At 38.4% G+C, this 13,319-nt stretch overlaps 1 protein-coding gene across 1 annotated transcript; it reads left to right on the forward strand.

Annotated features, from left to right (window-relative positions):
- Positions 1 to 227: 227 nt before the first annotated feature.
- LOC115566645 (DEP domain-containing protein 1B) lies at positions 228 to 11,692 on the forward strand. Its single transcript, XM_030392523.1, has 11 exons — positions 228 to 442; positions 3,010 to 3,275; positions 3,395 to 3,539; positions 4,712 to 4,839; positions 6,013 to 6,143; positions 6,236 to 6,283; positions 6,472 to 6,612; positions 6,748 to 6,914; positions 7,930 to 8,106; positions 11,032 to 11,214; positions 11,392 to 11,692. Exons 1-11 carry the CDS (start codon positions 395 to 397, stop codon positions 11,554 to 11,556), a joined length of 1,599 nt encoding a protein of 532 aa, XP_030248383.1. The 5' UTR covers positions 228 to 394; the 3' UTR covers positions 11,557 to 11,692.
- The last annotated feature ends 1,627 nt before the right edge of the window (positions 11,693 to 13,319 follow it).

The raw sequence follows: 13,319 nt of genomic DNA on the forward strand, positions 1-13,319 counted from the left end.
CCTTCTTTTTCGTGCTAAGACACCGTCCATTTGTTATTTCTTGTACATTATTTTCATTGTGTAAACTTTGTTTTATAATGATTGTATTTCTTTGTCTGTAGATTGTTCTATTTTTAGCCTAAAACTTGGACGTTGACGCGTGTCAACTGTCCCACTACGTCTCCATTCATAAACGCAGCATTCCTCGCGGTCACGTGACGCCCTCGCCGTCTAATCGCGTTGTTCGGTTGATGTGACGCAGGAGATTCAAAGTTGGCAGCAACGTCTCTGCCCAGATACCCGTGTAACCCACTGTTTCCACCCGTAGCTAAAGCTTTGTTAAAAAAGCTTAGAACTGTTAAATATATCCATGTTTCTCTACGCGTGAAGTGAAGTAGGTTTTCAGAACCAGAATATGGACGGTAGAGTTATCGGACCGGGTCCGTACAGGGCGACCAAGCTGGTGAGTCTGTTGGGACGTTATACAAAATCTGTATAACTTACTGAATTTTAGAGTTACAACGTACGAATGTGTTTAGTTTGTCTCATTTTATCTCGGTACCGCCGCGAAATTATATTACGCTGATAGTTTATGTTGTTCCAGTAAGAAGTCGAGAGCAGTAACGTAGTTTCAAACTTAGTAAATTTGTGGTTTTAACTTGTATTAAGTCAGTAAGCTAACAGTTAACTGTTATCTGTGTGTCTTATAATCGTGTTCTCGCGACAACAGGAATGCTCCCAAACAGCAAAGTTTGTTATAGAAGTATAGAAGAAGTTCTGCACTCAGTTGTAAACAATAGCGACTTTCTGTGTGGACAAATGCGTCCCTGCCCATAAGTTACTGATTATCATAAGTGCCTCTCTACATATTTCAGTTTGCATTCGGTTTCGGATCTATGCAGCTGTATTGTGTAGCATTTATAACAGCCTCATTTGCATGCATATTCCCAGGTGTTTACATTAAGGGTAATTGCTAACGTGCATTCACTAGATTCAGTGTAATGCTGATGCGTTCACTTGTCATGTGTTACTTTGCACTAACGCGTCCTGTTCAGCTTCATGTAAAAGCATGCACATAACACACCAAACTGCAATTATATCTAACGTTAATGCTATGTGTAGCTCACTAGCTGTGGCTTGGAATCTTTAACCAATTACATCAGACTGCAATTGCTTCTCTGAAAGCCAAATTCGAATAGTGATGAGTATATTCACTCATCCCTTTTTATATGAGATTTTCCTGTTTGTCATTTTCATCACAGAGATTTTGCTTTATTCTGTTAAAATCTTCTCCCTGTGTTTGCTTAGGCATCCTCAAGGGTGCTCCATTAGTAAAACACATGTATCGTGTTAATTTACGTGTCAATTCACATGTCGGTGCCCTTAAATGTGCACCATGTAGTTTTGGGGAGGAAATTTTAATCAGAGGAGAAAGATCTTCACTGATTTTTGTTTGTTTTTTGCCTTAACAAACTAAATAAACAAATTCTTTGTTTTCATGAGTGAACAAACAATTTCATACTGTTTTACTTTGTGTACACTTAGTGGACCCTGCCACCTTTCTAGCTTCAGTAGTGTCCTGGGGATTTTATTTTCCTCCGAGTTGTTCATTCACTTACGGAAAAATAAATATTTCTGATTTTGTATTATAACCTCATTAATTATTATTACCTTCTCTAAAACTACAACTGGATTTGGTCCCAGGCGGCGCACAATATGTTTCACTGTATGTTGTGACAATAAACTCTTGTGCTCTAGACTGCAAGCCCAAATCTGTGTTATGTCATATCATAGGAGATATGATTTTTGCAAATTAGAGCCAAGCCACATTGGGAGGTTTTTTTGAATGTGGTTCCAGTCTCAATTTCTACAGATGTGTCTTAGTACTGCCACTGAGGCTACTCAAATTAACCTCAAATATATAGTGATGGAATAGATCAGTGCAGCTGAGCAGAGTTCATGCTGCTACTATCAGTCAGCAGAGTGGATAGACACTTGAAATATATTGTCTGCTTGCACCTTGGGCAGATTACCATAGCAACACACAATGATAGACTGGTGATGTCTGTACATACAGATCTGACTGTACTCAAGTTAACGATATAGCACAGTGGCTTCCTTACCAGCCTTTAATATTTTTTTTATCCTTTCCCTGACTGGTTACAGTATATAACCATTTACCCTTTTTGTCTTTCCTGCATTTTGTATTTGGGCCATCTGGTATTTAGACATTCTAAACAAACAAAGGTTAGCAGTACACAGTAGTGAATGCGTACATTTTGGTCTCAAAATCCAAAAAGCCACCAGCTTTAATTCTTTCAAAAACAAACACTTTCTACACCAGTTTCTGTCGGCAGGAAAACCTTTTCTGCATCTTGTTTTGATGACAGACCAACCCAGTCCCTTCTCCTACTGGGCTCCTTGGCTTTTACTTGTTGTAGGTTTTTTAATCTTTCCCTTAGTGTGATCTTTTCTTTTCAAGATTCAGAACAGCCAGTGTGAGCAGCTTTTTGCCTCATACAGTTTCATACTCGCCTGGGTTGTAATGACCTTGTGTTGCCTATCCCTGCCCCTCTGTGCTTTGTCTACTTCTTTCATTTCTCTCCCACCCATTAGGACACTTTGTTGGATCTAATAATCCATAACCTCTGCACCATTCAAAACACTATGAGTAAATATTGTTCTATTATTGTGTTACCTACCTTGTCTTTTTCATGTTGAGAGGATATTAAAGCATAGAGGGGGGTTTTTTTTAGAGCTGGCCATGAAATGAAAAAACATGCACAGTGCTTTTTATTCCAGAGGGCTGTATACTTTTTCTGTCACTCATGTTGTCTGCATCCCTTTTTAACAAAACAGCATTGAATGCATAAACACTGTTATGTCAGCTTTATCAGAGTAACAGAATCAGTGAAATGTTTATGTGCCATATCTAACAGCATATGTGCTATCTGTGCTACTTTTCTGTCTTTTTACATTCTACATCATTAGTCATACCACATTGTCTAATAATGTCTTCATATTATGCAGTGGAATGAAACCATTAAACTGTTCCGTGGAGGCATGCCTCTGAGAAGGCACTGGGCACACTTCCGCTACTATGACTGGAGTTTCACAGGATCCGAGGCTGTGGATTATCTGCATGAGCTGCTGAGGCGCAACCACAACTTTGGGCCTGAGGTGACTCGCTATCAGACTCTGCAGCTGCTCAAAAAGTTCCTCAAGGCCCATGTCATTGAAGACATCAAAGGACGCCATGGGACAGAGGACTTTGAAGACAATAGCCATCTGTACAGGTATTTTCTCTGGTCCTGTGCTGTTCTGTGCTGTTGGTTGCAGAGGCATTGTTGTTGCACCTTGACAGTTGGCCCCGTCTCCTTTCAGCTGAGCCCAGTGCTGTTGTCTTTGTGTCCAGGTTCCCCACACTGTCTCCCCTCAAGTCTTTTCCAACGAGGCCTCTGTTGAGAGACCGCAGTGACCTGCCCAGACTCATTCGCTGGGATGACTACGAAGAATTACCACAGCGGGAAAACATTCCCCCGCTGAAGTCTGCTGTCATGGTGAGAAAGAGACAAACGTGTTTCAGCTCCTCCACTGATTGCTTTGACTCATGCTGTGTGAGAAGTGAAGTAAACATATGCAAAGTTAATCGAGACAAATGGAGAGATGAGATCATTTTTATTTACTTGTTTCAGTAACTGCTGTGAAGCGTGGTTTACATGATTCTACAATCAAGATTATACAGATTATACACTAAAAAATGAAAAGGAAAGTTCAATGTAATGCAAAGCTGTTTAACAGACCGACAAAAAAAATATCAGAGTAGGGATCAGTTTTATTTAGATTGCTGTTGTAGTTTTTCCATCGTTGTACTCAGTTCTTTTAACGCTGTGTTGTGTTGGGCAGGATTATATTATGGGCATTTCTAATATTGTGATATCTTTTATTTACATATGAAGGAACAACAATGTTAGAAAGCTTGCGGTGTAATACATTACTGTAGAAAAGCCAAACAAAGTACTGAAAGGACAGCTAATAATCATATAGTTAAAGGTGGAGTGAACCATTCCAATCTCATACACTGTCAAATTCAGTAAATATCTCCTTACAGTCCGTAGTGCTTGTGTGTGCTGCAAAAACATATGTGGTGTTTGTCGCCAAGCCTGGCTCTGTAAATGGAAAAACAAACAAGTGTTTTGGACAGAGCCAAACAACAGAGTTCCAGCCAATCAGCAGGGGGTGTTAATGCAGAGGAGAAGGGTTATCGAGAGGGGCAGTAAGTCTGGCACATGCTAACATATAATTGTAAAGTCAAGAAGGAGAGATGTTGGGTATCAGCCAAAGAGGAAAAGACCAGGCAAGGACGAAGAGCCACATTAATACTGTTGAGGCTTTCCAACAGTGGAGAAACCTTTTGTGAGTTGAAGGCATTGAGACGGATGCAGAAGTAGCTCTGTTTTTGCTTGACAGGTGAAAACATTAGTGTTGCTAAGTTCCACAGAAACAAAACGTCATTATTGTTTTATCCCATTTGCCAATGGGTGTGAGTTGTGTGTCCAGTAATGTTAAAATATTTGCCTAAATGCCTTTTTATTGATTGCATTACAAGACTGTTGTATGTATGTATGTGTTATTACATGGGGCTTCCTCTGTTTCTGCACACTCAGTGCTAGTTAAAAGTGTAAGTTTATTCAGCACAAGTTTTCATCCATCTCAATTTCTTTTTATCCAGACCTCAGATTTGTGGAATAAACGACACAGTGTAGCTATTGGGGACGTGCATGAATGCAAGCTCATACGGAGGAAGGAGATAACTACAAAACAAGTGGACCACATCTGGAAATCAATGACAGTTGCACAGTATGTGACTTATTAAAAACTTCCACTGTTCATGTCGTATTAAGATGTACCTTTGCTCTAGATCAGCAGTTCCCAAACTTTTTTAGATTACAGCACTCATTCAAAGCAAAATCTTTTGTCATTGCTACCTGTGCTCCCAACTTCCATAACATGCATGTGTGTACGCTGATGCTCATTGGTTATAACAGTTTTGTTACGTTTTATCAATATTGAGTTAAATAATAAAACAGAAATTGATAAAATAAATAACTTCCAACCGATGTTCTGCAGGCTTACAGATAAGAATTTAATTTGAAATGAGCAATGAGAGCCACATCACACCTACATGATGTTGGGAACACACAATTCCACAGGTTTTTTTTCACCCTCATTTGTCAGCATTAAATTGAGATACCGAAGACTTTTTTGTGCAATCCAAAGGTTTATTTCTCTGAAATTTTCAGAACATATTTGTTAGAATCCATGTCACTAAACACTTCTCTTTTGCAAAGATAATCCATCCACCTGACAAATGTGGCATAGTAAGATGATGATTAAACAGCATGATTATTGCACAGGTGTGCCTTCAGCTTGGGCTGCTTAGTTACATGTAGTCTGCAGTTGTAAGATTGGTTGAATGTGCTTTCATAATTATAGTCTTTAATCAGCATCTTGATATGCTGCACTTGTCGTCAGACGGATTATTTTGGCAAAAGATAAGTACTCACTAACATGGACTTCAACCAATTTGTTTTAAATAATTGAGAAAAATAGCCCTTTTTGCCTTCACAGATGAAGTGTTACATCTTCTCTGGTTAAAAAAACAAAACATGTAAAATGCGGCAAAAACAAAAGTCTTGTACTTTTATTTGAGTGTATCTGCATTTCTCTGAGCTCTGTTTACAGTGCCAGACCTTTCCATTACTAATCTGGTGGTCACTATTTTTGCTGCCATGCTCATGATAGGTCCTGTGCCAGAAAGCTTGTGTCATCATGACATCTGGCAGCTGTCATTTAGATAAAACTTTTTTTTTTTTTTAGATGTAAACGTTTCAGGTTTTGTTAATTTGGTAAATTTGGTTTAAAAATGCACAATTTATAAACGTATTCTGACAAATCTTCTAGCACTCTTGGCCCGGCCGTGACGCAGCCACTGCTCTCGATGTTTGATTCAAACTCTGTTTTTTTATTAAGTTTGCAGAGAGTGTTGGGCCTGATGTCATTGGATGGAGTTTTAAACCCTGCGTATGTGAACGGCAAGCACATTGTTCATAACATTTTCAGCGTTAATAAGACGGGCATAGTGATATTGGAGAATAAAGCAGGTATACATTGATTCACAATTGTAAGAATAAATGCTTGGCTGCAACCTACAAGAACATAATTACTGACCGACTGTATCTCCTTTTGCATCCAGAGGACATGCCATATTGGGTGGTATCAGCAATGAAATGCCTGGCCAACTGTAAGTTAATGCTTCTCCTCACAAAAATGATGGTGAAACATATCTGCTTTTGTAATAAGACTCCAGTTGGTTGTACCTGAAGATATAAGTGAAATCTCTAAAATGGCTGATGAATGGCTCTTGGTGTGTAACTGTTCATACAGTGTGTGAATGTATATATGAACTCCATTTGTCTTCCTGCTCCTCAGGGCCTAATGGCAATGAAAGCAAACAGCCAATATACCCAGGTTTCGAGAGGGACGTTCTGAAAACAGTAGGAGACTACTTTCAGAGACTCAAAGAACCCCTGCTCACATATCATCTATATGAAGTCTTTGTCAACATTCTCAGTGAGTGCTTCACGATGTGGGTCCATGTTTGACATTTGTGCACGGCTACAGAGAAAAAGCTGCTGGTGTTCATTTTGTTTAGCCTGTATGTTTGGCCCTCAGTAGCCGGACTCATCTCTCCTCTTATCTCTGCAGGTCTGTTGCAGGAGCAGGAGGTTGCCACAGAGGCTCTTCAAGTCAGCTGTCTCTTACTGCCGCCACCCAACCGAAGACGCCTCCAGCTATTACTCCGTCTCATGTCCCGGGTCTGCCAGAATCCACACCTGCCTCCACTCAATGATGCTATTGCTACGCGCACGCTGGTACCGTTTTTCGCTTCTTGTGTTTGTGTTACTTCTCTGGTTTTCTGAGGTCAAATAAGACTAGGATCGGAAATCAGCATGATAAGGACACAGTGTAATGAACAATTATAATCCTGCATGTCACACTCATGTTATAAGTCCTGCAAGATAAGTCATTTTAAAACAACCATGTCTTTCTAAAACAACATTTTTGAGAATAAGGCATTGTCTGATCAAAATGTGGAACTGTCATGTACATGTCAGCATAACAATGTAACGTTAACTCCCCCAGACATCAGCAAACGAGTAGCAAGTTGAGATAAGGCCCATAATACGTTGTAACAACAGAGCTCTCATAACCCATGGTTTGTAATATATCACTGAAAAACCTCAGTTTGTAAGGCCATGTAGCCCTAACACTTCTCCCTACCCCTGTATCCCAACAAGAATCGGGACACACTACCCCAAGGTGTCAGTGTGTGGGGTAAGGTCTCCCTGAGCGGTGGGGCTGAGGACTGTTGGGATTGGGCCTTTACTATATTATCAGATATATAGCATATATACGTATAGTTAGCTCATCCTTAAAGAACTGAGGAAATTCATTGCTAATGTTTATTAACTTAAAGATCATATGTGTATGATCAGAAGGCAACACTAAACATCATAGCTGCTATGTTGTCGAAAAAATGTATCTCACCCACATTCTAAATGGAAGTCATTGTTTTGTGTCCTCAGTTATTTGTTTTCACCTCTCGTACTGTCTCAACACATCCCATGGATAGAAATTCCAGCCACGACACCTCCAGACTTGATTCCTATCTAGAAAATTAATGACATGATAGATAATGCTAAAGGGAACTAAGATACTTTATGAAAGACTCCTTTCATTACATAAACAGAAGACTCTACCAAGTAAAGTCAATGAAATTCTAAAGAACAAACTGTAGGCAGCTCTCTTACATCATATTTTGTATTGATAGATTGTACGTATAGTTCTAGTTATTTTCTCATCTATTTCCTTGTGCACTGTGTCCAGATGGTGCAGATGTTTTCCCACTGTGTTTTGGGCTCAGTAGATGAGATGGACTTGGATGAGCTGCTTGCCACCAAACTGGTGACCTTCATGATGGAGCACCACAACACCATCTTCCAAGCACCTTCCAAGCTGCGTCGCCAGGTTGAGGAGCACCTGTCTCACCTCAAAAGAGTTCAGGTTTGTACACTTTGAAGTTAAACTTCATGAATGAATGAATTGTGTGGAGGTGGTCCGGTCTTGCTGCTTTTTGCGTCACAGTCATGTGCATCCACTTTCTGCTGCACCTGCTCCCTCCCTCAGACCATTTGTACCAAGTCATATCTCTGAATCATTTAGGAAGACAGTGTTCCAGATTGGTTCCGGCATTTTGCCAAACACGAAGTGTGGAAATGTGTTACAGTCACTGCTAAATTTAGATTTGAATTAAGGCCACATAAAATCTGAAAATGACATGCATTGTTATGATAATGTGAGTGGAAAGCAGTTGTCGCAGTAGCTTGAGGCTCTCAATGACCCTGTGTCTGGTTGTGGGTTTAGTGTCCCATCTGGTAAAATTACCTCTTGAGATTTTCTTTTGAAATAAACTGAGATCTGTGATGGAAACCAGTCCTCTGCATTATTGCATTAGGATCATGCAATGGAACTAAATTAACTTTATGAAAATATCAGAGGCTCTAGTCAAGTAGGCAATTACATAAATTGAGCCTAAAAATCAACATTTTAAAATGAAAGTGGTATATCTAATCAGGCTTTTATCAGCGCTGCTACCATGGTTGTGCTGAAGCCTGGGCCCTCATTTATAGAAATGTTCTGATATTTGTATTTTATCCTAAGATCATTTCCAACAGCATGCTCAGTTTTGATTCTTAGAACATGTTTAAAAATGATTTTTCATGCGCATTTAAGGAATCCTATCTGTAACTTGTGCACCTGTGATCTCTAAATCTCAAGCTAGCTCAAACTGACAACACCTGCTTTGATATTACTCGATATATAATACCTGCATAAGTTAGGGTTTAGTCAGGAATAGCTGTGGCCCAAAAGAGATTATCTAACTTTTTGGAGGACAAAATTACTGTATAGGGAGGAGAGCATTGTTGAAAAAACTTGCAAAGTTCACTGTGTCCCAATGTATCTGTATGTATGTATCGTCCCTGTTAAATAAACATTAAAATAAAAATAAATAAATAAACATCAATACCCCTGCATAGCAGGAACATCACTTCAATCAAGTATAGGCTTTGCTTAGACACAAGATAATTACCTCCCTAAGTGTTTTATACATAATTACTTGTGTTCTACTTATTAAAGATCATATCTGATCCTTTTTAAATATCTCTGGTATCTGGTTTGTACAGGTATCTGTTGCTATGGAAACATCATTAATGTCAGAAACAGTCCTAAGGGGGTTTATCCATTTTTGGAACCCATTACTTCAAGGTAATCCTGGTTGGATTAACTGTGATAGCATTTCTTTAAATAACTTATTTTCATCCAGCAAGGGGTATACAGAGTTTAAGTTTGAAAGTGTGGATTGGGGTGGCATTGTTTTCAAATAGATTGAGAAACAGTTTAATTCTAATCTGTGAGCTAGAGAAGTCACTCATTTAGTATCACTATATCAGTAATTTAACAGAGACAGACCCAGCAGCACAGTTATCTGTTGTCCGTCCTAATGGTTGCCTTTATGGAGTGCTTTATTTTATTCCACCTTGCACAGTTGGATCGTATTGATGTGTCTTTTGGCGGGCACATCATAAAATGTAGAACACAGACTGTATTGACTGTATTGTTGGCCTACAAATTAAAGCCTTATTGATTTTTATCTTTTAGTCAACAGTAGATGCATAAGCTTACACATCCCATGCTGTGAACAGGACTCAAAACATGAGGTCTTCTGAACTGAACGTTGTAATACTCTAAAACCCCTACCGCACTGCAAACTTAAAGCGATAGATCCACTCTATAGACAAGTTGCATGCCCCCAGTTTTGAGAAGCAGAAGGAGATACGGTGTGGGAAGCCAATGGATGTACTACTGTTGACGGGGGCAACACCATAATGTATTTAGAAAATTCTATATAATTTTTGGGGTACGCTGTATTTAGAATATTTTCACTGCTTAACCTTGCCCTGAGACAGCCCTTTTCAACAGTAAGCTCAAAGTCATTATGCTTATGCAAGCTTCCAGGTTATTGGACCCACTGACTCAAATTCAGTGCAGACATGTCTTCCTATACTGGTTGAACTAGACACAACATTTTTTATTGGACTTTAGTGGAAGTTTTATTTTTTCATGAATATTTTAAAGAAAAATCTGCGTTTTTCATGAATAAATCATCATTTATTTGTTCGATAGCTTCCAGGTTGTTTGACCCATTGACACACATTTAATGCAGAAATGGCTTCCTATACTGTTGAAATGAGACACTACACTTTTCAATGGATTTTAGTGGAACTTCTTTTTTTCATGAATATTGTAAAAAAAAAAAATCTACATTCATAAATTGGCATTTATTTTTTCAATAGCATCCAAGTCATTTGACCAAATGACTCATTTTAATGCAGAAATGTCTTCCTATACTGGCTGAATGGGACATACCACTTTATATTGGATTTTAATGGAACTTCTTTTTTTCATGAATATTGTAAAGAAAAATCTCAATTTTTCACTGAACAGCTGGCAATTGATTTACTCACTTTAAAAACATTACTTTTACCTTTCACAACACAACGCTCTACCGCTACCCTGAACAGTTAGTTTGTGTTATGTGTGAGTTTTCATGTTTTAAAGGGTTAGTTCAGATTCACACAACTGTTGGCTCACAGTACAGTTACGGAGAGGGTGATCGCTCTCTACAATAGTTGACTATTAACAGCTAATGTCACTGACAGGTCAACTGTATTTTCTAACTGCTCAGCAGGTAAGTCAGTAGTTTCAAATAACTGGCTGCATATTTGCATGACAACTTTTGTTGTTTAGTGGGCTCATGAATAGGGATTATTATTTATCAATAATAATGAAGAAATTCTAAAAAACCTGCAATTATCCTTCACTTCTTGAACTACATAATTCCAACATGTCATGTGTGACTCTCATCAGATCAAATATGCAGGATCAGACACAGACTTCAGCGCATCTCCAGCCTTTTGTAAACAGATCAGCAGGGTGGATTCTGAGGAGCAGAAGGTGATAGGAACCCAGACCCCCCTGCATGAGCTGCTGGAAGGCCTGATTGCAGACAAAGAACTTCCTGCCAAGGACAAGAGGAAAAGGCTTAAACAGGTATGGAAATACCCCTTTGAAAAGAAGACAAGTGAAAAGAGAAACATCCTTAAATGTAGATTTGGGTGGAGGAATATATTTGAAGTGTTGATGTTACATTGCTCTTGTACATTTTACAGTGCCTTGTGTTTAAGTACAACTACTGTACAATACTGATGCAAATCTTCTCCATTTCAGTTCCAGAGGTCATACCCAGAGGTCTACCAGAGTCGATTTCCCACTGAAGAAAGCAAAGCTGCTGTCATACCGGAGAAAACCCCGCGACTCAAACCTCCTCTTATGTTCTTCAACCTCAAGAAATCCTTCGAGCCCTTTCAGAGAAGCTGGAGTTTCAGAGCATGATCCACCACCTCTGACACATCTGCACTTCAGGCTGTATACACAAGTCCACCTCAGTGTCATGAAACAAGGAGCAGTGTGGCTTAAATGGTGCTTTGGCCACAGCAAATAATAAATTGTACTTTGTAGCACTGTTAAACTAAGATGATAATTTAAAGGGTTAGTTTACACAAATACACTATATACTATTAGAGCTAATAATGATGATGATGATGATGATGATGATAATATGACATTCCCAGTGACTGCTGTTGGTATCTAGGCAGATAACTGGATTTAGTCGCAAAATATTTTGAAATTTGGTCTTGAATACTGTAACAGTAATACAGTAATGTTACAGTAAATCTGGAAGTCTAACCTTAAATTCTACTTATTGTGTCGCGAGAAAACTTGAACAACATATAGGAAATGATCCACTAACACTGAGAACCACTAGTGTTTCTTAAAATTAATCATTGTGTATTGGTATATTTTTAAGATGCTGTTTGTTAGAATGGTCCAATAAGGAGGTTTGGTAGTTGACTGACGTTGCCATCCTCATACCAAACTGAATGAACGCCATTTCCAAAGTATTAATACTCTATTTTACTAGGGTGTCCAAGTTAATGAACATAGCATATCTTTATTTTAACTCGAACAGAAAAAATCTAACGTGCTTATTCAAACAGATGATATAATTTCTTGAATGGAGTCTTATAATGCAAAAATGCATTTCATTTTCATGATCACTTATTATGTATAACCGTCTTAATGATGTTAAATCAAGGCTACAGAGAGGCTAATCTAAAAATCTGTCAATGAACATATCAAGGGGTTGCTTCAAAACGGAGTTTGTGAGACTTGTTACGTTACTGAAAAGCTCTAGATGAGCTTTAGCTGCATTTGTAACTACCAACAAATCACAACTAGTGAGGGAAAATCCTGTGTGGAAACTGTATATGAAATTTGTTGTTAAACGACTACATTTTTTTCTATTGATCTGAATCTTAATCTCAGAAAAAGGAGACACTTCTAGACATTTCGCATGGCATAAACTGTCACAGCTCTCACTATAATTCCTCCTTACACCCTACTCGACGGGTCCTACTGTATGTGCACTCTTTAAACAAATCATTTCATGTTTGTACTTTGTTGGTTTTATTCTGTATATAAGAACTGTTTTATTGATAGGTACATATGTCAGTGTCTCACGTACGCTTCGTTTTCAGTGTATTTCGTCAATCAGGTTGTGTTTCACTTAATTTGAGACTGGAATTGTTTATTTTTGTAGTGATTTAGTGCTGATATTTCTATGTTGACATTCCTTAAATGCTCTTGAACAAACGCAATAATGCTGGAACAACTGTTACACTTGAATTGCTGCTCTGTGCTGGAAAAATTCAACGGGTTAAAGGTGAATTCATCTTGATGCTGATTTTTTTTTTTTTTTTTTTTTTTTTTTTAAGTAAAAAACTTCTAAATGGCAAATGTGACTGTTGTGTTTGTCAACTAATTGGTTGATGCTTTTAACAGGGGAATATTGTTTGGATGTAACCCAAACATGAACATAAGCTAAAGTTGTTCTCTAGTTTACAGTTTGGAAAGAAATTAGGTGTAATTTGCTGTGCAGAACACTGTTAAGACTGCAAGAACAAAAGAGGCTAAACACAAATCATACATTGTTGACGAATGAGATTTGATTAGACCCAATCTGGAGAGTATTCATGCATTTATTTATGTAACGTATTGAATAAGTTTTGATCCTGTATCGACAGTTCTTGGCCTTT

The sequence above is a fragment of the Sparus aurata genome, chromosome 17 (assembly GCF_900880675.1).
Source record: "Sparus aurata chromosome 17, fSpaAur1.1, whole genome shotgun sequence".
NCBI classification, from domain to species: domain Eukaryota; kingdom Metazoa; phylum Chordata; class Actinopteri; order Spariformes; family Sparidae; genus Sparus; species Sparus aurata.

What these genes read in the sequence shown, in the direction of transcription:
- LOC115566645 (XM_030392523.1), top strand. Translation starts at nt 395, where the DNA reads ATGGACGGTAGAGTTATCGGACCGGGTCCGTACAGGGCGACCAAGCTG. An exon ending in AGTCTTTGTCAACATTCTCA is followed by an intron (nt 6,613 to 6,747) that starts GTGAGTGCTTCA and finishes TTATCTCTGCAG; the next exon opens with GTCTGTTGCAGGAGCAGGAG. An exon ending in CTATTGCTACGCGCACGCTG is followed by an intron (nt 6,915 to 7,929) that starts GTACCGTTTTTC and finishes CACTGTGTCCAG; the next exon opens with ATGGTGCAGATGTTTTCCCA.